General features: G+C 43.8%; 1 protein-coding gene across 1 annotated transcript in view; it reads right to left on the minus strand.

Moving 5' to 3' along the window:
- The window catches only part of LOC138467253 (uncharacterized), a 436,076-nt gene that overhangs the window by 222,128 nt on the left and 187,941 nt on the right, over positions 1–26,007 (minus strand). Inside the window, exon 4 of the mRNA XM_069607272.1 lies at positions 20,174–20,248. Within this exon, the coding sequence (XP_069463373.1) occupies positions 20,174–20,248 (75 nt within the window). The remainder of the gene's footprint in view (positions 1–20,173; positions 20,249–26,007) is intronic.

Raw genomic sequence — 26,007 nt, forward strand, 5'->3', positions numbered from 1 at the left:
TGTTCCTGCCTGAAATTAAAGTATGCAATGATCCCAACGACTACAATAAATATTGGACTAAATGGGTGTGGTGCAACGCAGAAGGAAAGTGCTGTTACATGACATGGAGTTTGGATGACCATGCAAATTACTACGGACATCTTGGATCAGTAACGAAGATATGGCTCCCAAGAGCTAAGGGGAAAAGATTTAGAGAGAAGACTGAAAAGAGGATCCCTGGAATGGCCAAGGTGATCCCTATATGCATGACAGCCCGAAGGATGAGGGACAAGAGATGACAGTCACTGTATGGTCAGCCCCCAGGAGGGCCAGCAAACTCTACATATGTGAGAAAATATTCTCTTAGACAAACATTCAAACCCTATCCAGTTTACGTCTTCGCAGACACAGGTGCCTCAACACTGGACCAGGTTGACTAACGATAAACATCCAGCTGTGTTAATGTCATTAGAGACACCACAACATAGTAACGTTAGCCACAAAGCAAACTCAAATCCCTGATCGAAGTTACACATACACACATGTGCACACACAAAGAATATGCATACACAGTTCTATAGACAGAGGAAAGATACATGTCCATACTGTCAGAAGTCTTTCTTATTTTCTTTCATTAGCCACATGCAGAGACGCAGAAAAGAAAGAGAGCAAGGGTCACACAAAACAAGTTTGCAGCCGCATATTGCAACTAAACATATGGAACTTCAGGGACATATAAAGAACCTGGTAGAACCGAATACTACTAACCTCAAGAGAAAGCAATACAGTAACATATATAGACATAGAGAAACCATTGTAAGTGAAAGTGCACAAAGCCACAGGCCTCAGAACAAGGAACAAAGACATGCAGACTCTGCAGCACGAAGCGAGGGGCTAGTGCACGCAGCCAAGGACAAAGGTGGGTGGAAAATTCCTGACTCCAGGGGCAAGCTGCCACCTGCAAAATAGCAGAATAAATCCTTACTGATTGCAGACCGAAAAGCTCAGTTTTGCGGTCCTCACCCACGTGATGTGGCCGAGCCGAACAATAGCCATTTACTCGTGGTGGGAAGAGACGCTGAAGCAGACGAGAACTGACTCATGTGTTGCCCAACAAACATTGCAAGTTAAAGGCACTCCCTCAGGCTAGGTGGATAGATCAGTGGCAACAATTGGGACACATAGACATTCTCATCACCTTGAGAAGGTACACACAGCGCTGAGAACAGAGCAGGGCCCAGGTACACTCCAGCAAATCAGGCAACACAAATTCTAGGATGGAGGGTAATGTGCAAGGGTTAATGCAACAATGTAATAAATAGTTTTTGGGGAAGTGCGAGGCGAGACCACCTGACATGGAAGGGCCAGTTATCTAACACCTATAGGTGCCTTGTACAGTCACTACCATACCAGCCACCAAATAGAATAGGTTTTAGGGGAATGGTTCTAAGTTGTGATGACATTTGCTAACACAAACCCCAGACATAGGCTCAGGAGCTCTGATTGTAGGAGATATTTTGATTTCCTGTGTGATCTCTGTCTGTTATAGAAAATTAAGGACAGTTCTAACTTGCCCTTAGCTGAGTCCTCCGTCATCACTGGGGGAGGGCTTGTTGGGTTTGGCCACTCTGCTGAATGGTGACTGTGTAGCATGAACCTCAGTCCTCTGGCATACCTGTTTAAAATAGTGTGCATCACAATTTTATTGAGTACTGTCTCTAATGTCAGCCAACAAAGCATGCACATTGTGCTCCAATGCGAGACATTCAATCCCATCTGGTGACCTCTGCTTCATTGGTGTATTTTTCTAGGTGCCGATATGTCTACAGAGAAACAAACTGCACATCTCCACTCTTGTCATAGTGTGTAGGTAGATGCAAACTGTGCTGCTCATGCACAACATTTTTCTCAAGCTCAGTGCATGGTGACATATGGAAAAGGAATGAAAAAAGTGGCCCATACTAGACTATTTCTGTGGCTAGGCTGTGGAAAAAACCCAGAGGGCCCGGCAGTACAAATGTGGTGGACGAAATGCTGGGATATAATTGCAGCGGAAAAAATAACTGCCCTCCGGTTCGGGAACAGAGACAAATTCCTCCAAACGTGGGTCCCCTTCCTGGACTACACCCAGAAATACCCAGGCTTGGCCCGACAACCTCCCTCCTTACGATGGATGGACAAAACTGAGTAAAAGCAAAGGGGACAGCACATAGCAGAGGATCCAACCAGGGTAGCTGCTCGCCTGCTCGTAAACCCAGGAACGAAACATTGAAGGCCAGGTAGGCCGGTGATCCCCGCTTTCTGCCCATTGCCCTGATCCCAAAGCATGTACAATTCCCCTTGTCCGCTCTCATTTAACTAATACTGACTATCATGGCGCCACTGCCCTCTTGACTTCCCCCACGAACATCTCTCTGACCTGTTGTTGTTGTTTATGTTCTTTTTGTTTATTACATGCATCTCTAAGCACGACTGCGCTGCTTGTAGCGCTCTTCAAGTACTTGCCACACTTTGATATAGTGTATGTATAAAATCAATAAAAATATATTTCGGAAAAAAATAAAAATGTGCATGAGTGAAGTGATGGAAAAACCATTGCTAACCAATGGGAACTGTGATGTTGTGAGGAATTGTCATCTGGCAAGGGTGTGAAATCCCTGTTTTTTTAAATAAAATTGTTAATAATTAACTCACTTATGCAGGTAATTACATCTCTGAAAGGGTAGTCTGCTAATCAGATTACCGTTTCATAAGAAAACGGCAAACTGACCCTTCTACTACTATTGGACTTATCCGCGGCCTTTGATTTGGTCAATCACCAAAAACTATGTTGGCATCTGAAATCCGCCGCCCACTTTTCCGACAATGCTTCCAATTGGATTAGGTCATTCCTTGACAATAGGCCCATGAGAGATTTCTCTCCGTCCTCATCAGCTGATCCTACACCAGTCCCTTGTGGAGTCCCTCAAGGGTCTTGTGTCTCCCCAACTCTCTACAATGTCTTCACCAAACCACTATTTGATGTGCTTGACTATCTGGGCATCACCTACACAAATTACGCCGATGACACCCAGATACTCATACCCATCACTGGTGACTACACTGCCGACTCCAAAGCCCTCAATGACATCTACCTTGTCATCCAAGCATGGATGGCCCAACACGAGCTGTGCCTCAACGATGACAAGACTGAGATTCACATCATAGGTACGCAACAGAGACTCAACAAACTGAGTTCTCTGTTCGGCTCCTTTAACATTGATGGTAACCTAATTAAACTATCCAAAGATACTAAAACTTTGGTATTTATCTGGACTCCTCCTTGACTCTCACTAGGCAAACCAATGCAGTAGCTACCGCATCTTCTTACACTTGCAAATTGATCTCACCCTGTCGCCCATTCCTTACCACTCAGAACTGCATCACCCTGGCCAGGAACTTGGTTATGTCCAAACTGGACTACTGCAATGCTCTGTACCAAGGCACTAACCAGGGCAATCTTAATAAACTTCAGATTACCCAAAATAATGCCATCAGAGCGGCCCTCAATATCCCTCATTCTGCTCACATCTCAGAAACCAGGACGAACCTCAATTGGCTCTCAGTCGCCCAAAGAATCTCACTCAAAGCACTGGCCCTCACATACAAATGCGTAAACCATCAGGCCCCAACGTACATTGCCTCACATTTTACACAGCAAATTTCAATCACGAGTACTCAGATCTGCACAATCCCAAGGTCTTGCGATCCCTAGATTCAAGCTCCAATCTGCGGGGGGCGCCAGTTTCCCAGTCCTAGCGGGCAAGCTCTGGAACACTGTACCTCTCTCTATCAGAACCCTACCTTCATTCAACCTATTCAAACACAAAGCCAAGCTCTGGCTAGCCACATCTCACCAACAACCGTTCTTCTGATCCTGGTTGGCCCAATTTATTTATTTATTTATTCATTTTGCATTTGTAGAGCGCGCTGAAGCCCACGGGCATAGAGGTGCTGTCAAGGATACTTAAGAAGGCTTGCTTGAGGGTTACAATAAGCGGCCCAGAAGTATATAACGTTAGCTTTGGTTGGTACAGTTACATAACAGTATTATACAATGTATCATTCAGTGCGGGAGCATATGTCAGGGATCATACATGGGGAAGCCCTCTAGACAAAAAGCCTAGTTTTTAATGCCTTGCGGAAGGCAGCATGGGATTCGATTGATCTGACCTTATTTGGGAGGTTGTTCCAATGGGTCCCTGATATGCTCTGCTCCTTCACTAGTGCTCTGTTTGTTGCTCTGAACTGTAACGTCAATTGTATATTCTGTTCACAATTTATTGTGACCACTGTAACTATATGTCATGTCTGTAACGTTCTCCTAAAATATGCGCCTGGTTGCCCTTGGGCCTGGTTTGCGCTACATAAATAAAACAAATACAAATACAAATAAGCTCTATGCCAAAAGCATAATGTGTATCTTTGCCTTGCTGCATTAGTATCCTGATCTGCAGTGTCTGCTCTACCAGTGGCACAAAGGTTCAGAGGTCACAGTTGCCACTTTGACAGCTACAGTGACAGCTAAGTCTCTGCAGCACAGGGGCTGCATTTCATATATGGACCTTTGTACCAAATCTAGGATGATCATAAGTAGCCCAGGCCGTTGGCAGGAAAAACTCTAAAGATAAGTTATGCCTATGTTAAGGCATGGTTTATGGCACTAATCATGATGTTCATTACAGCCACATTCAATTTGATATAACACATGTGCCAGCTACTGTGAGCTATCTGAGCTGTGGAAGCCGATGTGTATTCTGACTACACAGGCCAAGCCTGACAAATGACAGGACTGGAACCTGAATAGCCATGCATCTTCTTTGATATCTTTGTGAAGGTGGGTAACACCCTTCTCCAGAGACAGTCGCCCATCAGGCAGCTGTTATGGACCCAGGCAGCAAAGGGGCAAACCCATTCAAAGGGAGTAGCTTCACACCAGCATCCCACATTTGTAAAGGCCTTTGATCCTAGTGAGAAGGGAAGGGGGGCATTGTTAGTATAGATAGGAGATCTCTGTATAGTGTAGGAAGGCTTCCACTATCTTGTTTCTCTCTGCCTCTCTCTCTCCTTCCTATCCCTTCCACTTCCTGTAGAGAAAAGCACTTTGGGGTGATGTCAGAAGGGCAAAGTGCACTTATTTTAATGACTTGGATTGGACCACTAAGGCAGGGTAGCCCTAGTTCAATCACCTGCTCACTTCTACCTTTAAATTAGGTGGCTCACACTACTTCTTTGATTCAACCTAGGAAAGCATCTTAGAAGGATTAATTGGACCTGTTTTGGAAGAGTTGGAGTTTCCACAGCCCTCAACCACTGAGTTGATGAAGGAGGATGTCTGGGAAGAGGAGAGCTCTGCCCACTATTGACCCCCAGGGCCCTTTGTGGGAGACACTTACTGTGGACCATGACCAAATATTTTGCATCAGAATCTCCCAGGCCTGGAAGAGCAGACCCTAAAATAACGTACCCTGTCATAGAGCCCCTGAATTGGGTCTCACAGTATCTGGAAGGCCATATCTGCTCAGGTTCTCCTTTCAGCTGCCTTGAAACCAGTTTGACCATCATGTTAACCAAACTTTATGCCATTGACGCCAAGGGATATCACCAGTGCTACTTTGATATGATATGATATGATATGATATGGAATTTATAACGCATGTGTACAGAGGTGTTTATACTTTCTGGCAATCCTCTGAACCTTCTAATAATGGCTTGCGCAGTGAACTCACTCAACGCTTCATCGTGGTCTTGCTGAGTCCAACACCTGCTAGGCTCGAATCGACCACTCGACACTGAGACCCGAGTCAACCCGCTGGTGGATCACTCAATGTCTCGAACCAGGGGTTATGCTCCAACTCGACCCGACTCACCCCTCGAAAATGACTGCTTCACTGAAACACAAATTGCTGCAACAGGATAAAAGTTTTATCCACTGCCGCCCGCCGACTCAAACCGCTGGACCATCACACATCGAACCTTTCTGCCAGTTACAACCTGACTCATCCCAGACCGACGTCGAAGATATCCTGGTGAGTGCCCTGACTGCATCACCGAAAGCCAACTTCTAGCTGCAGAGAGTTACCGCATTTGATTCTGCTTGATGTCCACTTGTTGCTTTAGCCTACATAATCCACACTCCTGGAAATGAGCTCAATCCGTTCGTACCGCTGCTCAAAGTCTTGTTTGATGCCGTTGACAGGACAAAGACATGAAATAAGGTATAGATGATGAATAACTGCCCCCATTTGGGCCCAAGAGCCTGGTTATGTCACTTTTAAACCTTTTTTCATCCAAAGACACATCCTTTTTGTTGTTAATAATGTGCCATTTACCCCTGTATTTATACTCAGAGTGCTACATTCTTCTATCTGTTGCATCTTCTCTGCTCTTTCCACAGCGCTGGGTTTTGTACAGTGTTTTCTATTTAGTTTTCTTACAGATAGTGTGTTTGACTAAAGAATATATGGATCTGTGTTGATTGCTCGCAACGTAATTGCTTGCAGGGGAAAGTGTTGTGGTTATTTTGACCTTTTTAATGTTTTGTTCATAACGGCAAAAATAGCATAGTAGATTAAACAGTCGCATAGTTTTGCATTTGTACTGTGGAAGTACAGGTCTTAGATAAAGAAATTGAACAAAATAATATGATCATTGCATAACGAGTCACCAGATAGAAAGTCTTCGGATGCGAAATATCGCGTGAATTTCTAATCCGAAGTTAGCGTTTTGCATCCTGGGTGGTATCGGTGTAGCATCAGTGATGGAGCCAGATTATGAGGAGAAAGGGCGCGCTTCCAAATCGCACACCATAAACTGAAATTATTTGCTAACAAAACAAAAGAATAAAGATATCTCCATATGACAACAAGTAATAAGTAGGATATGGAACAAAAACACAGTACCCACATAACGAGACTAGAGGCGGAAAGTCTTCAGATGCCAAATATCGCAAGATTTATTTTTCGGAAGTTCACATATTCGATGCTAGGTAGTATACGATTAGCGTCCTAGATTGACACCATTTATAAAGAGAAAAGGATTGCTTGCAGATATGTGATCAAAAAACCACAGAAGGAAGCGGGGGACACCCCCGCAACCTAGAGGCCAAAGATACCGAACATGGGGAGCATGGGACCCCCCTGCAACCCCCGCTCTTCATGTTCGGTGGTATTTTCGGAATCAAATTGAATGCACAAATTCGATCTAATGGTAGTCACTGAATCCGGTCAATTCTGCCATTCGTTCAAATTTGTGCGATCAATTTGGGTAATACCGAATATATATCTTTATAGAACCTTGATTGGACATTCCCTTTATTTTGGACAATGTTACTGTGTTGTTTGGGTCACTAGTGGATATGATGTGGCATATAACGCACCTATACACAAGTGTTTCATGGCACAAACACTTGTGTATAGGTGCGTTATAAATCACATTCAAACCCCTCTGAAGAGCATAGCCTTCCCTCTGCCCACGTTACCACAAAAGGCAAAAGAGGTATATCTCTTAACTGTGCCTGGTTTACCTTTATGGTTGTGTTGGCTCTTGGTTTGTAGGAGTGTGAGGGCTCAGTCTGCATTTTGGTCCCTACTTATCCTTGTACTCCCGCAGAGTAGAATCTATTTTGTCACAGATGTCTTTATATCTATAAAGGGGGGGCGATCAATGTAAGTCAGGTGTGAGTGCACCACCTTGATGTAAGAGTAGTCGGAGATGAAGAGGAGGGAAGATTCAAGTGTACAGTAGATCTAAAAACAGCAGTGGAACAATGCATTAAAGGCAGTGAAAGGGTGGAGAGCAATGGGTTTAATAGCCACTAGAAAAAGGGACACTGGTAAGGAGATCAAGCATGTAGAATAGAATATCACCCAACCGGAAAAAGGATTTCTTGACAACACCGGGGGAAGAGTTCTAGAGGCGACTCCGCAAGGACAGGGGATACTTAAGTTATTGTCCTTTGTTAAAGTGATACATTTGAGCTGGTGTAATGCTTATGCGAAATACGAGCTGAAACATGGCGTTGGTGCGCAGCCATTTTGGACACTCATCTCCCATCACCGCAATAAAAGCATGCGTCTCCGCGGGCCGGGTAAAATGAACGAGTGTTTAAGTGGCGAAAGCAGAACAAGGACACAAAATTACATAAATATTGTTGCTGAGTGGACGAACAGTGAAGAATAGTTATTGTATTGCCCACTGAAGGACAAATACAGGGAGAGAGTCAGAGCGTTCTGTAGGTGCATGATAAGGGGTTCTGGGAATGAATGCAAGGAGAGGGGCCCTCGGTTTTTCCACTCCTGGCTGGCTTTTCTACTCTCTGCCCCTTCCATTTGTGATCTGCTCTTCGGCCGAGGGTAGTCACAACTGAGAAGGGCGTGGATTTGTCCCTATGAAGAGACACGGGTATTCTGTGGAAGGCAGTTAGAACTTGGACCCCCGGGTGATGCAGTCTTGCTCAGAGGGAGGACGCTCTGTCTCAGACCCCGTTAGTACGAGTGATCTCTTCGCCTACCTGCTCTGGGACTAAGCAGTGTTGTAGTGGCTAAGATGAAGGTCTCTTCTGCTTCTTTGCTAACGGTGATGCCATTTTTCTATATGTTTTTATATATCTGAGTATATGCTAGTTTTTGTGTGCTGAGTTCATATATTCACTAAAAAAACGTTGTTAACGGGATGTTATGGTTCCAAGTAAAGCCAAAAAACCCTTGAATTCGCCAGTTATGGTAAGCTAAGCAACCATAACTTGCGCCACCACTGTGCACTGCTAAGACTAACACCCAGGATATCAAAGATGACATCACAATGGTGTTCCATGCGGAAGTGATAGAACAGCTTTCCAATATCTAGCTTCTAAGCTGTCCCAAAACTTGCAATTTTGCAGCACCAAGGCCTCAACTCCATATAAAACAATTGGTATTACCTTGGACTTATAAAAAGACACAATATGTTTCAATGTGAACTTCCCAAATTTTCTTAGGAGAATTTTCGATTGTGATATCAATGCACTCAGTTTCACCCTAACTTCAGTGGTGATAGTACTTAAGGTTTCTTGTGTTCAATGTACACTCCAAGATAAGTATATTTCGCAACTTCGGTCAGTACACAGTTTTGAAGAGACCATTTTAGATGATATTTTTTAGAAATATTGTTATTGCAAATAAGTATTTGGGATTTGGCTATATTGATCACTAGGTTATTTGCCATTGCGTATGAACCCAGTTGGTTTAGCATATTTTGTAAGCCAATAGGTGTACGAGACAGCAAAACCAAATCGTCTGCGTATAGTAAATAGGCCACCTTTTGGGAACCTATGCAAGGCGCATCTACTACACAGTTCATTAAGACAGGACCTAAATCAAGGATGAAGAAGTTAAACAGGAACGATGCGAGAGCACAACCCTGTTTCACCCCTCTATGTGTAAAGATGGCTGGTGATAATTTTCCTTCCATATTTAGTTTCACTCGCATAGATGTAGTCGAATGTAATAACATCACTAGATTTACTGGCGAAGTTGGATACTGGTGTTGTCTAAGTTTAGCTAAGAGCATGGATCTATCTATATAATCAAAGGCGGATTTAAAATCAATGAACCCCAGATATAGTGGGAGTCCACCATCAACTTGCTCAGACTGTATCATTGTTAGGGCTAAGATGTTTGGTATCGTGCCCATGCCCTTTACAAAACCAGACTGGAAAGGGTCCCTTAGGCAATTTTTATCCACCCACTCATTAAGCTCTTTTAGTATGATTCTACAAAATATTTTAGCAGGAGCATCCAATAAAGAGATTGGACGGTAACTCATCGGAAGTTCACGGTCACCTTTTTTGTAAACCGGAACTGTAATTGCTTCAGTCCACAATTTAGGCAATTTTTTATGTTTATTTATAGCAGAGAATATTTTACAAAGAATGGAACTCCAAACTTCGGGGTGCTTTTTCATCACAGAATTTGAAATTCCGTCAGGGCCCACAGCGTGTGAATTGCTTGAGGTCATAATTAGTTGTCTTATTTCATTCTGATCAAAGCGGAGCCAAAAATTCAACTCCTCTTGAGGATTTAGTATGGGCATCGTGTTTGTAGGTAGTGCATACAGTAGTTGGAAGTGTTCTATCCACTGATGCACCTCAACTGCTGTTGTTTGCAAGTCTAATTGGTGGAAATTGTTCGCTTGATTTAATAAGGCCCACATTTTTGATATATTTTTCCCCGCCAAAGTTGACAACATAATAGCTCCATCTTTTTAGTAGAGTGAGGCTCGATGTCCTTTTAGCCAGTTATTATAGGTCAAGCGCACTTTTTTGATGAGAACCATTCTGACAGAGAGAGGATGCCTTGCTAGACTTCTCACTTCGGCACGATATGCTCTCTTCCTAATAAATATAGATCTATCGAAAGTTAATTTCTATGGAAATTATTTGTCTGGCTGGCATATAGAGAAGAGGCCAATATGTAGGTAATTGAGGGGTTGGATGGCGAGGGCACCCCAAAAAGATTGTTTAGAGGAAATTGCCTAAACCTTTGCAACCTACTACTTAAAACTAGATTGAAGTGCTACAACCAGTGATGGGAAACATTCAAAGACTTTCTGCATGACTTTCCTTTGCACAAATAACGCCTCAACAGAAGGAATCCTATGAGGCAGCTCTAACACAGGCAGAAGTGGCGGGAAGTGTTCACCAGCAGCAAAATGGGAAAACACCCGAACCAAATGGCTTCCAAAGTGAGTGGTGGAGAGCAATTGGTGAAGAGGTGAAAAAGAACACCTCCTAAATATTTTCACGGATAGTAAAGATCAGGGAATCTGGATCTAAGTACAACATTATTTGTTGTAATGCATGAAGATGGTAAATGACTGGCCTCTTATGAATCCTTCCATTCTATATCATTTATAGATAGGGAAACCAAGCTTTTGGCCAAGATTCTGGCAAACAGATTAATGCAAGTAATTCAATTCTTGATTGACCCAGATCAAAGCAACTGTATTTCTGGGAAATCTACCCAAATGAATCTTAGACAATGATTTGGTCTCCTGTCATTAATGGGTAGACTCCAGGGCCAACCAGTGCTGTTTAGATTCATATAAAGCCTTTGACTCCCTGGAATGGACATGTCTGAAAGACCCACTGAAATACATAGGCTTTTGTCTGATGTTGAGCTATGTACGAGTGCTATATATGGCACCACTGGGTAGAGTTAAAGTAAATGTTATAACCTCCTAGATGTTTTCCAAGAACCATGGTATGTGGCAGGAACACCATCCCCAGGTTTCTTTTTCACCCTGGTAATCTGACCATGGGCAAAATGGATCAAAAGTGAACCAATACTGACAAGTTTCTGGTGGACCATGGGCACAAAGGGTGCATTCCCTTTATATGTGGATTATCTCATGTTCTATTTAAATGATTCTGCTATGTCGGTTTCGAGGGCTGTGGATATAGTTAATGAGTTTGGAGACCATAGTGGTTTTAGGATGAACTAAAATTAGTTGATATGCAATATGGAGAGCGAAAGGTGGCCATGATATATGATTGATTGTTAAAGAGCAAACTAGCAACAGAACAGACTTCTTCAGGTTGATTTGGTATCCTCTCCTTAATAGATCCCTGGTGGCTGTTAAACGATGGTCACTGCCACTTCTCCTAATAAGTATGGTTGCGGTTTTAAGATGATCACTTTATCATGATTCTCTATATTATGTGGTCTGGTAGGGAGAATTCTCATTTTATGGCTAATTTCCCTTACCTATAGAGTTCCCCAGCAGCTTTGCTGGATTTGAAGGGTTAGTTTTTTTTCTCCTGCTAAGAGTGAGACTCTTTTTCCCACTCTTAGGCATTTTTTTGCTATGTGTGTTCTAGGCTATTTTTGTGTTTAATGTCTATGGGATTTTCTCAACCCCATAGGAACCATCTTTATTCACATGTGTTACACAGCACCCTCCGTGCAGTGACACAGGGGTGTCGTAGCGACCACCAAACATAGACTCCATACCCTGGGACTGACTACTGTCTCCCAGGGCATGTAAAGTCCCAATTGACTTTACTAGTCAATTTTTATGAACTGAACCAGTACAAACCATCTTACTATGGAGGTACTGGAAAGGGTTAATAGTTTTTCCCTTATGTTCATTTTCGAGAGGGTACCGTACAGTCCATCTCTCAAATGTTTCTGGCTGGTGGCAGTGGTTACTACCATAAATATTCAACCGCAAATATTTTCCTATGGGATTTTCCCATTGTTCGAGACTACCACTTTTTCTGACAGCCTCTAACATACCGCTGTTGCATTTTAATATTAACTTGACTCCAGTAGGTTTTATTTGCCAGAACTTTAATATAACTTCTTTCTCGTGTCTTTCTCTAAACTCCTAACCCAGGTCGGGGATCCTTTGTTCGTCCTTTTGGTGGGCTTCTGCCGAGAAGCCCTCCTTTCGGCGCCACTGAGTCTGGGGTGGGTCCATTGTGTGGGAGGGGGAGTAGGACCCCTGGACAGAGTTGCCTCAGCAACCCATGTCGCACTCTATCCTGATAGGCTGGAGGGTCTCCCGCCAAGATGACCACTCCACTGTGTGAGTGACAGCTAGGCTGTATGAATGGAGATTTTTTTGCATAAAAGCAGGGTCCTGAGGACTGGAAGAGCAAGACGTCGCCACTGGAACTAAGAAGCCAAATAGGAGAGAAGCCAAAGACATCTGCAACGACTGAACCACCGGTGAAGCCCTGCTGCAGCGTCTCACCACTTTTCTCCACACGACGAGAGAAGATCTTTATCTGCAAGAGCCTTCTTCCCTTGAGCTGCTGGGGCCAACCAGTTTGCCAATTGCCTTCCCCGACCTGGCTTGGTCGGATCTCCCGTACCCTGTACTGGGAGGCCGGATAGCCAGGCACCAGTCCACCCGGACCACGATTTAAAGGAGCGTACCTTTTATTCGCCGGGCAGCACCGCGGCTGGTTTCATCCCTGGGTAGTGCAGTAACTCGAACCTTCCTCCACGACGAGAGCCTCTCTTCCTCTACTGGATCACCTGAACTGCAGGAACTACCAGGAACAACTGCCACCGCAGGAGCCACTTCTTCATTTTTCCACCAGGCCGCCCTTTCTTCGCGGTAGCACTAAAGGTGTTTTAAATCCTTTACCTACCTGTTGGGTTGGCCGCCACTCTCTCTTAACATTGTCTTTCAACTTCTGCATCCACCTTTTCAAAATTGTTAACCAAAGACTTCACTGCAGCTACAAGAACATTTTGCTGCTGGACCCTTGCCCTGTACCACTGACTCTGTCACAGGCCTACTGACTCTGGCTACATTTGTTAGAACTGCCTTCTTTAGATTGATTCTCAACTAGAACTGTGTTGGTGCACCTACTTCTTATAACTACCCTTTTCTTCCCCTTTCTTAACCTTGTGAAATGCCATTTTGCTCAGTTTTCATTTAAGTATTGCCTATACTGATGCACTGTCTTGATTAATTTGGTTCACAAACTTATGCGAAGTGTTGTTAGGGTGTGTAAGAAGCTATTTCTCTATAACTTGTGCTTTCCCTCCCTTGTGAGAATGTGTGTTTTCACTGTGCCGTTTTGCTCAGTTTTCACTCTGGTTCACTTGGTCTACAATTTAACTAGGGAGTATGTATATTTTTCCTTTGACTTATTTAACTTGCTTGGTGACTGTGATACATGTGTTTTATTAGAAGTGTATAAAATAAATATATATATATTTTTTTAATACAAAGCTTTGGTCAGTGTTTCCTTGTGCCATAGTACTGTAGGCCTATTGTGTAAACCCTGAATAGTGCTTATCTCCCTCTTGAGATAAGTCTGACTGCTCAGCCACAGCTACCAACTAAATCATTGTGGTACAGACCGATACCAAAGGCGATTTATTGCTCTCACCTGTAGTCTTAATCTTCTGTAGTGCTCCCTAAGGGAACTGCTCAGGATTCTGCCTAACACGGTCTATTTGCAATCTATTGTTGGGTTATTGACTCACAAGGATTCCATTGAAACTATATCTGGATGCACATGCAGGAGAGACTGTGTCTCCCACACCTACAGACGTTGTACTAGGCCTCACACATGGTTATAACTAATAAAAGGGTTTTGATGTGTAGGAACTGGATGGCTATTAGATTAGAAAGGGAATGCATTCAGTCGGGGATACCAGAACAGGTCTTCATTGCTCAAGAAAGGTTTATACACTTCCCCCGCAGGTAGAATGGTGGAAGAGATATTAAAGATATGGAGGAAAATGATAGCATGTGGTGGGTGGGCCAAGCTAATAATTTCCTTCTTGGGTTACGATTTACTTGGGGAGATAAACACATCTCTGTACAGTAGAGCATGGACCGAATCGGAACTGTTGAGAATTGGAGAAGTGGTTGGGAATGGTCAGTTAAACATTTTTACTGATATCCAGGAGGAATTTAAAATGGATAAGGGAATATTTTTCTAATATCTGATATTTTGACTTGCTCTCAATGCCCAGTTAAAGGGGGATTTAAACTCCCAGAAGCTTCCCCTCATGAACAATGGATGATGTAGGCAGAGTCTACGAGTAAAGCAATTTCAACCGATATACAAGGAATATCACTAAGCGCCACTAGTCAAGCTAAGGGGGAACTGGGAGGCAGATCTGGGGAGAATGGAAGAAGGAGGCTGCACCTAGGCACTGGCCCAAGGAGACCACAATGAGTGCCCAGCTTCACCCAATACAATTTAAATTACTGCATAGAATGTATTATCCTGCTGTCAGGCTTCAGAGGATGCAGATGATGGCAGATGTGCAATGTGCCAAATGCAAAGAAAGCCAAGATACTTTCAGACACATGATTTGATCATGTACGCATCTTCAGGAATACTTGTATAAGACTTCAGATTAATAATACCATGTATATCTAAGAATAATCACAGTAATAATATGTTGAAATCGAGTCACGAGTGATTGTGGGAATGGACAAGCTCAGGAGCGTGGTCGATGGTGGTGGGACAGAAGCCCTCATTCTTTTAGATCTTGTGGTAGCATATCATACCATTAGCCACCCCACTCCCCTGTCTTTACTTTTCTGCTTATGGGTCAGATACCAGACACTGGCGTGTTTGAGTTACTTCCTGTTGGGCTGATCTCAATCCATGGCTTTTCCAGCCTCTGAATTGGCACTCACTGCAATCACATCTGGAGTCTGGCAGGGATCATTATCGATCCTATTACTATCTAACTTCCACATGAGGCCATTGGCCTATCTTGTTCACTCATAAGGCCTGTTATTCTACATGTGCATGGGTGACAGTCAGGTCACCCTCCATTTTCGGGAGGACCTGGATGCCACAGTAGAAAAACTCCAACGCCGCTGTATGGAGGAGGATCGTCTGTCAGCAACAGTTTAAACATCAAACTAGCGAAAACTGGGATTTTGCATTGTCAGATCTTACTCTGGATAGCTTCAGAGTTGAGGGATCGTCCTCTACTTATTGGCGGTTTAGATTTGATACTCCCCCCCCACTCCAGGGTTGTAAAAGCTCAAATTAGTTCAGTGTTCCACTCTTGCTTTTATTATCTCCTCATTTCACAGATATTTCTAGGCCATTTTTCCTTTTCTCACAGGCTCCAACTGATATAAACTTTGATAGCCAGTAGGTTGTACTACCTCAACACATTAACACATTTTACCTACAGCTCTCCAAAGCAGCACTTAATAAACAGATAATTATACAGCGTGAGCCTAACGAGACTAGTCCACCCATACTATTTCAACCAGTGTTATATGCATTCCAGTGGCTTCCCATCAAAGGACTGGTTGAACTGAATAACACTGTATCACAAAGGCTGAGGATTTCCATAGCACTAGTGTTCTATGTCTTTTCTTACGCAACCAATTCAATAATACTTTTACTCCCTGTTGAATGTTCCCCATTTCAGACTAGCAAGATGGGGCAGTCATTCCTTCTCGGTGCAGGCAGCCAAATTATAGAGCTCCATTCCTGCAGAGATCAGGCTCCTTACTGACCACTTAAAATTCAGACACAAACTCAAACTATATTATTTTACATGCTGAGGATTTCACTTCCCCGCCTACAAGTATTTCTCTGGGTCCTTCCTTGTCTTTGTGCTATTTCCATGCTAGTAAGGCTGATTTTCCCTTACAGAGGTAACTGCGGCTTCATCGCCAAGGTGCCTCTTTAAAGTGAACACGCGCTTAATAAAACTCTACACTATACCAAACCATGTACTACTGTGTACTAATTGTATTGACCTCATACATGAACTGTTCTATTATCTCTGTGTTTAATTTAACAAGTTCTGTCTAGAACTCTGACATTTGATAGAAAATAAAAGTAAATGAATGGATCCAGCTTGGTGTGAGGAAGGTATCCACAGTCGGGCATTCGTGTAGACATAGCCTCCAGGAGGAGGAGAAGCCTGAATGTCAGACTGCACAGAGGCCGCGGCGAAAGTGCATATGCTCATATGTACTAGGGCATAATGTAAACAAACGGTGAACTTCATGCATCTTGATGGAATAAGGCAGTGTGAGCAGTAATGATGCACAATGGAAGTGCAATGTTTGCTTTGATCTGACAGCGCGCAGTCACAGAGAGGGCGTACCAGAAGCATGCTCAGAATCATTAATTCCATCTGTAAAAAAGTGTTAGGTTTTACCTTTCTACTAGTATGTTCTGGGGAGTTGCCCAGAGCTATACCCATGGTTATGATTAATTCAAAACCTTCCAGCCATCACCTTTTTGTTTTGCTTAAGTCACCCTGAGGTGGACGGGTATGAGAAGAGACCCAACCTACTTGTTGCGGGGTGAAATAAAAGGTCTGATACTCAGGTAAGGGAAGTGAACTTCTTTACTAAGTTGCAGTGACAAGGTATATACATCATGTAAGTCCAAGGGTAAGTAAGTCGGAAGGTAGACAGGAGACATCCATCGGCCTCCTCTAACAGGCTGCTTCACTCCAACTGACATTAATGGAGCTTACAGGGGCACTCACACCAGAACATTCCAAGACACAACATTCCACCAGGCATTCTCTCAAGAAAGCATTCATGCAAGACCGAGGCAGTGAACACAAGACACGGGTAAAGATTTGCATTGCTGTCATGTCACACAATAAAACCATTGAAATGAATCTCAGAGGCAGCACCAAATATTCTCCAAGCTCACATACAGGGGACACATTCACCTTAATGCATCCACTCTAGGGCATTATGCATTAACTTTTAAACAGTAAACAAATAAGGGCTGCCCAAAACATTGCAACTTTTCACCCAATAACAGGCCTCACATCACAAATGCAAACTATCCCTAATATTCTCTATTATACAAAGAAAAAGGCCAAGAATTCAGGATCACGATCCTCCAACACAGCAATAGTAGTGCTCACTTCCTCTCCAAACAAAATGCCACAAGAGCAACAATGACCCCAATTCTCATCCCAGTGAAGCTCTAATTCATTTATTGCTGAGACACACCCTTCACAAAGCGCAGCATCCCTGTCACAGTACTTCCAAAATCATGGGAATGCAGATTTGATTGCCCCTCCATGCCAGTACCCATCACCATTACCGGCTTCTTTTCCAAAACGGGATGGCAATCTTGTGGAGCTGCCGCCAAAACAATATCTAAGCAATCTTGTGAAGCTGCCACTGAAACAACTTCTAATCTTCTACTTTTCTCTAATTGTGAGCCCCTTTTCATGGTATTTCCAGAGTAAATCTCCTTTAGTGTCCCGCTATCTGCGCTGACCCTCCTTTTCCCTAGGAGGCCAGCGCTCTATCCATTTGAGTAAAGGAACTCCTCGGCGTGCGGAGAACGTGGCGACGTTGGGGCAACTTCAACATTGGCCAATGTCATCATAATCTTCCAGGCAGCGTAGTGAGAAGAGCTCCCGCTCTGTGATATGATGCACCCCATTGTGTCCCCCAGGAACGCTCCGATGCTACAATGGTACAAGGTAAGTCTGAAAATTCTGTTGCGCTTCCCCTCGCCACAGCCTGTCAACTGTGGTGTTTACTCATAAAGACCATAAGGCACCGCCGCCCCTCACCGCAACCTGCTACTCTACGCACGCGGTTGTAGCGGTGTGCGCACGGGCCCCATTTCAGTTTGCAGGTGATAGTCGCTGCTCTCTTCCTGCAGACCCCCTCTCCCAGGCCTCTAATGATGTGCTCCAGTAGCCATAAACTCACGGATGCCCTGCTTCTCCACAGTGGCCATAAATTATACAGATGGCCCCACTGGTCACGGTTGGCCCACAGCCATAAAATTCAAAGATGGCGCACTGCTCTCCAGTGGCCATAAATTATCCGTATGGCCCACTGCATTCCAGTGCCATAAACGAATGGATGGCCCCAATTGCTACAGATGGCCCACTGTCCTCCAGTACCATAAAACCCATGGATGGCCTACTGTTACTGGTGCTTCCTCAGTGGGCAAAATATGTTAGGCTGGCCCCTCCTATGCTCCAACTGCTCACTTCAGTCGCTTCCCACCCCCAGCTGCCCCCTTTCTTCCTTGTAACTGCTGTTGGGCTATGGGACAGGAGTCAACTCGCCTCTTGGGGGAGGGAGGACAGTGGATGTCCCCTCCTTGGTCTCACTGCTTCCTTTATTCCTTCAGGCACTGCTCACTCTGGACAGCTGTAGGTTCCTGGCCCTTCCCGCAAGCCAGCTCATCGCCAATGTTGCGGGGTGAAATGAAAGGTCTGATACTCAGGTAAGTGAAGTGAGCTTCTTTACTAAGTTCCAGTGACAAGCTATATACATCAGGTAAGTAAGTGGGAAGATACACAGGAGACATCCACCGGCCTCCTCTCTCCCAGGCTGCTTCACTCCAACTGACATTCATGGAGCTTACAGGGGCAGTCACACAACAACATTCCAAGACATAACATTCCACCAGGCATTCTCTTAAGAAAGCATTCATGCAGGACCAAGGCAGGGAACACAAGACACAGGACTACTCCTTACTGATGACACCCAACAAGGCCGAAACATGTTGGGGGATGCTTGTGGTCTCGTGCAGAGGGGATGTGACCTAGCAGTTCGGGCTGGACTGCCTCTTTTGGAGTGGGACCCAGCCCGATTTGCATATAGTTTTTCCCCGTCTGTAATGGCTTGGCAGGCTGAAAACCAACGGTCTGGTAGGTTGCCCATAACCATGCCCATGGTTATGATTAATTCAAAACCGTCCAGCCATCACCTTTTTGTTTTGTTGTAGCAAGAAAGGGCAGCCATTAATTCGCTGTGCATGCAGCTAAATTATGGAGCTCCGTTCCTGCAGAGACCAGGCTGCTTACTGACCTACAATTCAGACACAATCTCAAACCGTATCATTTTCCTTACTGAGGATTTCACTTCACTGCCTACAGGTGTTTCTCTGGGTCCTGCCTTGTCTTTGCGCTCCTATCTCCGTGCTATTAGGGCTGTTTTTCCCTTTCTGATGTAAGTGGCTGCTTCAGTGCCAAGGTACCTCTTTAAGGTGTACAAGTGCTTAATTAAACCCTGCAATATAACATTCCATGTACTCCTATGTACTAGTTGTACTGAACTAGTATATAAAGATTTCTCTTTTTTCTGTGCTTGATTTAGCAAGGTCTGTACGGCACTCTGATCCACGTGAGGGTTGGATCCATTTTATATAAAATAAAAGTAAACAAATGGATCCAGCATGATCTAAGGAAGGTATAGTCCAGCATTAGCGTTGACTTGTTAGACTGCACAGAGGCAGGCAGAATGTGTACATGTTCATATGCACGAGGGCAGAATGTGAACTAATGTTGAACTCTATGCATCACAATGGTATAAGGCAGTGTGAGCAATAGTAATGCACAATGGAAGTGTAATGTTTACTTTCATATGATCGTGCCAGAAGCATGTTCAGAATCATTCATTATAACTGTAAAAGTGTTAGGATTTACCTTTCCACTAGTATGTTCTTTGCTAGAATTGTTAGGAACATACTATTTTCCGCATTTATATAAATGTCCTAACAATTCATGTATTTATACACTGTGGGAAATCCTTTAAAGGACTGATAATGAACGTGTTAAACTGCTTTCACAGGACAGGTTTCCTTTTGTCTGGGTCATTGACAATCTCCTTGTGTTCTTGCATCCTTTTAAGAGTTTTGTATTATGTTTATATGTTTACTTCTTACCTTTCTTCGCCTTGTTTTATTCCACTTTCATCTTGTACTGTTATTTCATCAGTGCTCTGAGCTGGTTTGCTTTTTCTGTAAAAAAAAACAAAATAATGTGTGTGCTTTTGTAAATCGTATGTATGCAACGCCTATCACTGCAAATGCAAAATGCCTAGAAGAGTAACTCCAGTCATAACACAGGGTCGATTCCGGGACCTCATCATTGCAAAACAGGGCTCGATCAGCAATGCAGACCCAATTAGAATTGACTGGTATGGCGATTTTCTAACTCACTGTTCTATTACAATCGAAAGGTACAGATGCCTTGGTCAGCAAAGAAATAAAACCGCGTGGGTTAGTTACATGAAAAATCAAAACTTTAATCTTGAGGGGTGCTAATATTATGACTAGCCCATATAGAAGAACTCAAGATATAGAAAGCCATCTCCCTCCTCTGCATACTAAAAGCCAGCGTCAGATATCCTACACAAGATAGTATCTCTCATCATGCTTATACAATCTCTCATCATGCTTATACAATCAGCTCCATAGTTCTATGCTGACCTAACCATTGAGAGAAAATCTCCAGAGACAAAAGAAACTGATAAAACCTTACAGTTGCGAGAAATAAATACACATATAACACCTGTGCCAATTAAAAGCCCAATTTGCCTTAGAAAAAAACAGCCCTAAGAAGTATTTTGAGGTTGCAAGAAATGTCTGCACCCCCTTGCCTGCATACCCCATTCTCCGAATGTCAAATGCAGGAAATGTGCAGAACTATTTATAAAGAATATGTATCTTTACCTACAAGTTACTGTTACTCCCTCATCAAATGTGCTCTATGATTGTAAAGCACTCAGCAATAGGACTGCGTTGGCTGCCACCCCACCTTTATAAAGCGTCTCCTGCAAAATACAATGGGCCTGATTTATAAACATGTTATAACATGGGAAAGTCCCACTGAAAACATTTTTGTTAATCGGGCCAACGTCTTCTTTCATAGCTTAATACAATCAGAAACATAAAAGTGCCCTGGGATGAATTGAACCCCAACAGCTGAGGGCGGCATCCACAGAGCTCATGTGTATACCGCAAGAGCCTGACCTGTGAGGTGACCGCCACTTTCATTAAGTCTTGCAACTTGACATTTCCAAGGCCAGAAACTATAGCCACCTGAACTGACGGAAGAAAGTAACAATAGGGTACTTATGGATTTAAATCCAACTTACGTAGAAACTGAGAAGGCTAGACATGTATTGTACTGCAGAGGTTGGTCGGCATCATGAAGAGGGTACATATTTTCAAGAAGAATAGAAACATTACAGCAACACATGTTTGCGGTATCTTCAGTAGAGGGTAAATGTTCACATCCAGAAGGGTCTTTCTTGATCGAAAGTGCCTCACTTTTTCAACAGAATGGGGTCATTTACTATATGCACAAATTATTAATACAAGATGAAAAGATCATGGAAAAAACTGGGTTTTCACCTGTTTTTCCACTTCAGGCCATTTTCATTTTTTGGCATGCAGAGCAGGGGCACAGAACAAAGTCATAGTTTATGCCAGCCCTGTGCATTCTGCATGCCAGTAAACCATACATTAACACCAGCATCACATGTATTTCCTGCTGGTATTAATGCATTGGATTCCTAACAAATGCACGGGTCTTTGGCATCTTCTAAAAGCAGGGGATTCCATAGGAACCCATAGTAAATGCTTCTCGCAAGTGTACATTGCGGGAGGCATTTACAATTCTTTGAACTATAAAGTGCAATACATGTGTGTCAACCTGAATCTGACATTTGACATGCATTTTTGCACTTTATAGTGACTGACGTGCATGAGCGAGTGCTGATTTCGGAGAGGATGGGTTCGTGAAATACTAATTTATTTAGACAGGCATATCAGGCAATCGTGCTCAGCGCACATCTCCTGCAATTTGCCTCACTGCCTGTTTTCCTGATAGCAATCTGTAACAGCTGCGAAGGCAGAGTGAGTGTTATATGCAAGCAATAATTCGTTTTAAAAGAAAATAGTCTGCACCACACTTGTATTGAGAATTGTCAATTCTTTGCTGAGCTATTTGCTGAATAATTTTTCAAGCCATGTTCTTCAGCTCAGGTAAAGGTGGCAGAAGCTGCAGGACTTGTCAGCACTATTTCTAATGTCGCCCAGCAAAGCAGGCATATTTTGCCCAATGCGCGACATGTGATCCCATCTGGTGAGCTCTGCTTGATTTATGTATTTTCTTGTCGCTGATATGTCTAAAGAGAAACAAACTGCACATCTCCACTCTTGTCATAGTGTGGGTGTAGATGCAAACTGCGCTGCTCATGCACAAAGTTTTGCTCAAGCTCAGTGCATCGTGACATATGGAAAAGTAATGAAAAAAGTGGCCGATACTGTAACACAGATTAAAAAAAATATGTCGTAATAAAGAGACACTGTTGTGATAATTAATATTTTACCTCAAAGACAAATGTTGTCAAGCAGTTTCAAAACGGTGCTATTTGATGTTGGGAGGCATTGGGCCTCATTCCGAGAATCCCGTTAAAAACGGGCCCATTACCGGCACAGAGTAAGTAGCGGGTCCGTGCTCGTTAGATGCTGCTAAAAAGACTGAGCGGGTCGAAAAACGTGTCAACTCTGTTCCCTTTCTTGCTATTGTTATTCTAATCAATATCAGTGTATTTAAAATGCCAGTGCGGTGAGACAGTGATTCCACTTGTTAACCTATTGTCTTCAGAGTCTGGCTGGGCACATGATCTATTCCAGTCACTTACACCTGCAACAGCCTATCTCAGTATTCCCTTCTGATAGTTTCCATGAGTGCATGGGATTCAGTTTCTAGTGCCCACGCTCTTCTCTTTTACATTTGAAAAAGGCCGATTCCAAAAGCTGTTGTAAGATGTGAGCGTTAGACCCAGCTCTGATGGCTTCTTGCCACTGGATGCGAACGCTCTCACGTGCTCATAACTGGTGCAATGAAGATGTAATCAGGAGAAGCTGAAAAGAATATTAACCCCATCTCGTACCTCACAATGCATGTTGCTATAAATAGATCATTAAGAAAGCACTGTACCACAGTATGCAAGGATCAATGCAGCTCGTGTCTGGTGTTGCTTCGGTTTTCCTTTTTACATTATTACAAAAATAAGCATTGCAAAAGCATGTTTTGGCGTTTGTATGGAGGTTTGCAACCTGTGGCTCTTCTGATGTGTTGGGCTACATCTCACAACAACCCCGCCATTGACAAAGATGATAGGGTCTGAAGGGAGATGCCAAAGGTTGAAGATCCCTGTGTGCAACAATGTGTATGTTATGTTGAATCACTTTAAAAAGGGACAAAAACGAACTTAATGCTAGGCTACCTTTTGATGTTTTCAGGTATGCTGTACCAGTCCGCAGATGTTGTGGCTTGATAACACACAGCAGCAGCATATTCCATTATGCCGTTGCAATAAATATCTCAATAATGTAACCACGCTCATCTTGTCTTGTGGTTATCCGTTTTTAATGTTGTATTATATCTATGTAGAAAGTATCAGCTGCTCAGATAACACTGTACAATATTCTATGATTGATCACACTTTAATAGCTGTAGTCCTTCTTCCGAACCCACCCTGAACTCTGACTCTAACCACACAACACACATGGCGACAGGTGGTATTAGTAACTGTCAAATGTGCAGAAGTCAGGTGATGGAAAAACCATTGCTAAACAAAATTCCATCTCTGAAACGTTAGCCTGCTGATCAGATTCCCCTTTCAAACAGTTTCATGCCAAAAGCATAATGTGTATCTTTGCCTTGCTGCATCAGTATCCTGGTCTGCAGTGTCTGCTCTACCAGTGGCACAGAATCTGTTCAGAGGTCACAGTTGCCCATTTGACAGCTACAGCAACAGTTAAGTCTCTGCACCACAGGGTCTGCTTTTCAGATATACACCCTTCTACCAAAACTATGATGATCATAAGTAGCCCTGGCAGGTGGTAGGGTAAACTTTAAACATAAGTTATGCCTAGGTTAAGGCATGGGGTATGGCACTAATCATGATCATTGCAGCTACAGTCAATGTAATATAACACATGTGTCAGCTCCTGTGAGCTAGCTCAGCTGTGTAAGCGAAGTGTATTCTGACCAGAAAGGCCAAGCCTGACAAATGACAGGACTGGCACTTGAATGGCCATGCCTCTGCTTTGATATCTTTGCAAGGGTAGGTAACACCCTCCTCCAGAGACAGCCGCCCAACAGGCAGCTGTCATGGGCCCAGGCATCAAAGGGGCAAACCCATTCAAAGGGAGTAGCTTCACACCAGCATCCCACATTTCTAAAGGCCTTTGATCCTAGTGAGAAGGGAAGGGGCAGTGTTAGAGTAGATAGGAGATCTCTGTACAGTGGTGGAAGACTTCCATCATTTTATTTCTCTCTGCCTCTCTCTCTCCTTCCTATCCCCTCCACTTCCTCTAAAGCTAAGCACTTTGGGGTTATGTCAGGAGGGCAAAGTCCACTTATTTTAAGGACAGGGATTGGACCACTAAGGCAGGGTAGCCTTAGTCCAATCACCTGCTCACTTTTACCTTTAAAAGAGGGGGCTCACACCACTTCCTTGAATCAACCTGCAACAACATCTTAGAAGTATTCATTCGACCTCCTTTGGAGAGTTGTACTTTTCAAAGCCCTCCATCACTGAGTTGAAGAAGGAGGAGTCCAAGGAAGAGGGGAGCTCTACCCACTACCGACTACGAGGGCACTTTGGGGGAGACATTTGCTGTGGACCATGGCCTGACATTCTGTACCAGAATCTCCCATGCCTGGAAGAGCAGGCCCTAAAAGAACTCACCCAGTCACAGAACCCATGAATTGGGTCTCACAGTATCTGAAAGGCCAGATCGGCTAAGGATCCCGGCTCCGCTGCCTTCAAAATGGTTGGACTGCCATGGAAGCTGAATTTGATGCCATAGAAGTCAAGCCGGATGCCATTGACGCTAGGCATACCACCAGTGCTACTTTCTGGAAATCCTCCAAACCTTCTAACAATGGCTTGCACATTGAGCCCACTCTATGCTTCACCGTGTTCTTGCTGAGCCCGTCACCTGCTAGGCTTGAATCAACCACTCGACCCTGTGACCTGATTCAAAGCGCTGGAGGGACACTCACCATCTCAAACCTGGGGTTACGCCCTGACTAGACCCGGCTCACCCTGATAAACGGCTGCTTCACAGTAACGCACATCACAGCAACATTATCACCGTTTCAACCTCTCATACCTGCCGAATCCAACCACTCGACCTTCACGCATTGACCCTTCCCGACAGTTACAACCTGACTCGACCCAGCCTGACCTCGAAGAGATCCTGCTGAGTGCCTTAACCTGCATTACGAAAGCCAACTTCTAGCTGCAAAGAGATACCACATTTGAACCTGCTCGACGCCCACTTGCAGCTTGAGCCCACATATTCTATCCTATCGCAATAGAGCTCCATCTGCTCATACCATTGCTCAAAGCCTTGTTTGACTCTGTTGACCGGCCAAAGACCCAAAATGAGGTACAGATGATAAATTACTGCCCACTTGGTCCATTTGGGCCTTAGAGACTGGTTATGTCACTTTTGAACTTTCTTTCACCCAAAGATGTATCCTTTTTGTGGTTAATAATGTGCCATTCACCCCTATATTCATACTCAGAGGGCTACGTTCTTCAATCTGTTGCATCTCTTCTGCTCTTTCCACAGGACTGGCTTTTTTGCACTATTTTCTATTTGGTTTTCTTACAGATAGTGTGTTTCACTAAAGGATATGTGCCTGATTCATGGAAGAGTCTTACAATGGTGCAATCCCGTTGGAAAAC

Source organism: Ambystoma mexicanum, chromosome 4q (genome assembly GCF_040938575.1).
Source record: "Ambystoma mexicanum isolate Mex_15411 chromosome 4q, UKY_AmexF1_1, whole genome shotgun sequence".
NCBI classification, from domain to species: Eukaryota; Metazoa; Chordata; class Amphibia; order Caudata; family Ambystomatidae; genus Ambystoma; species Ambystoma mexicanum.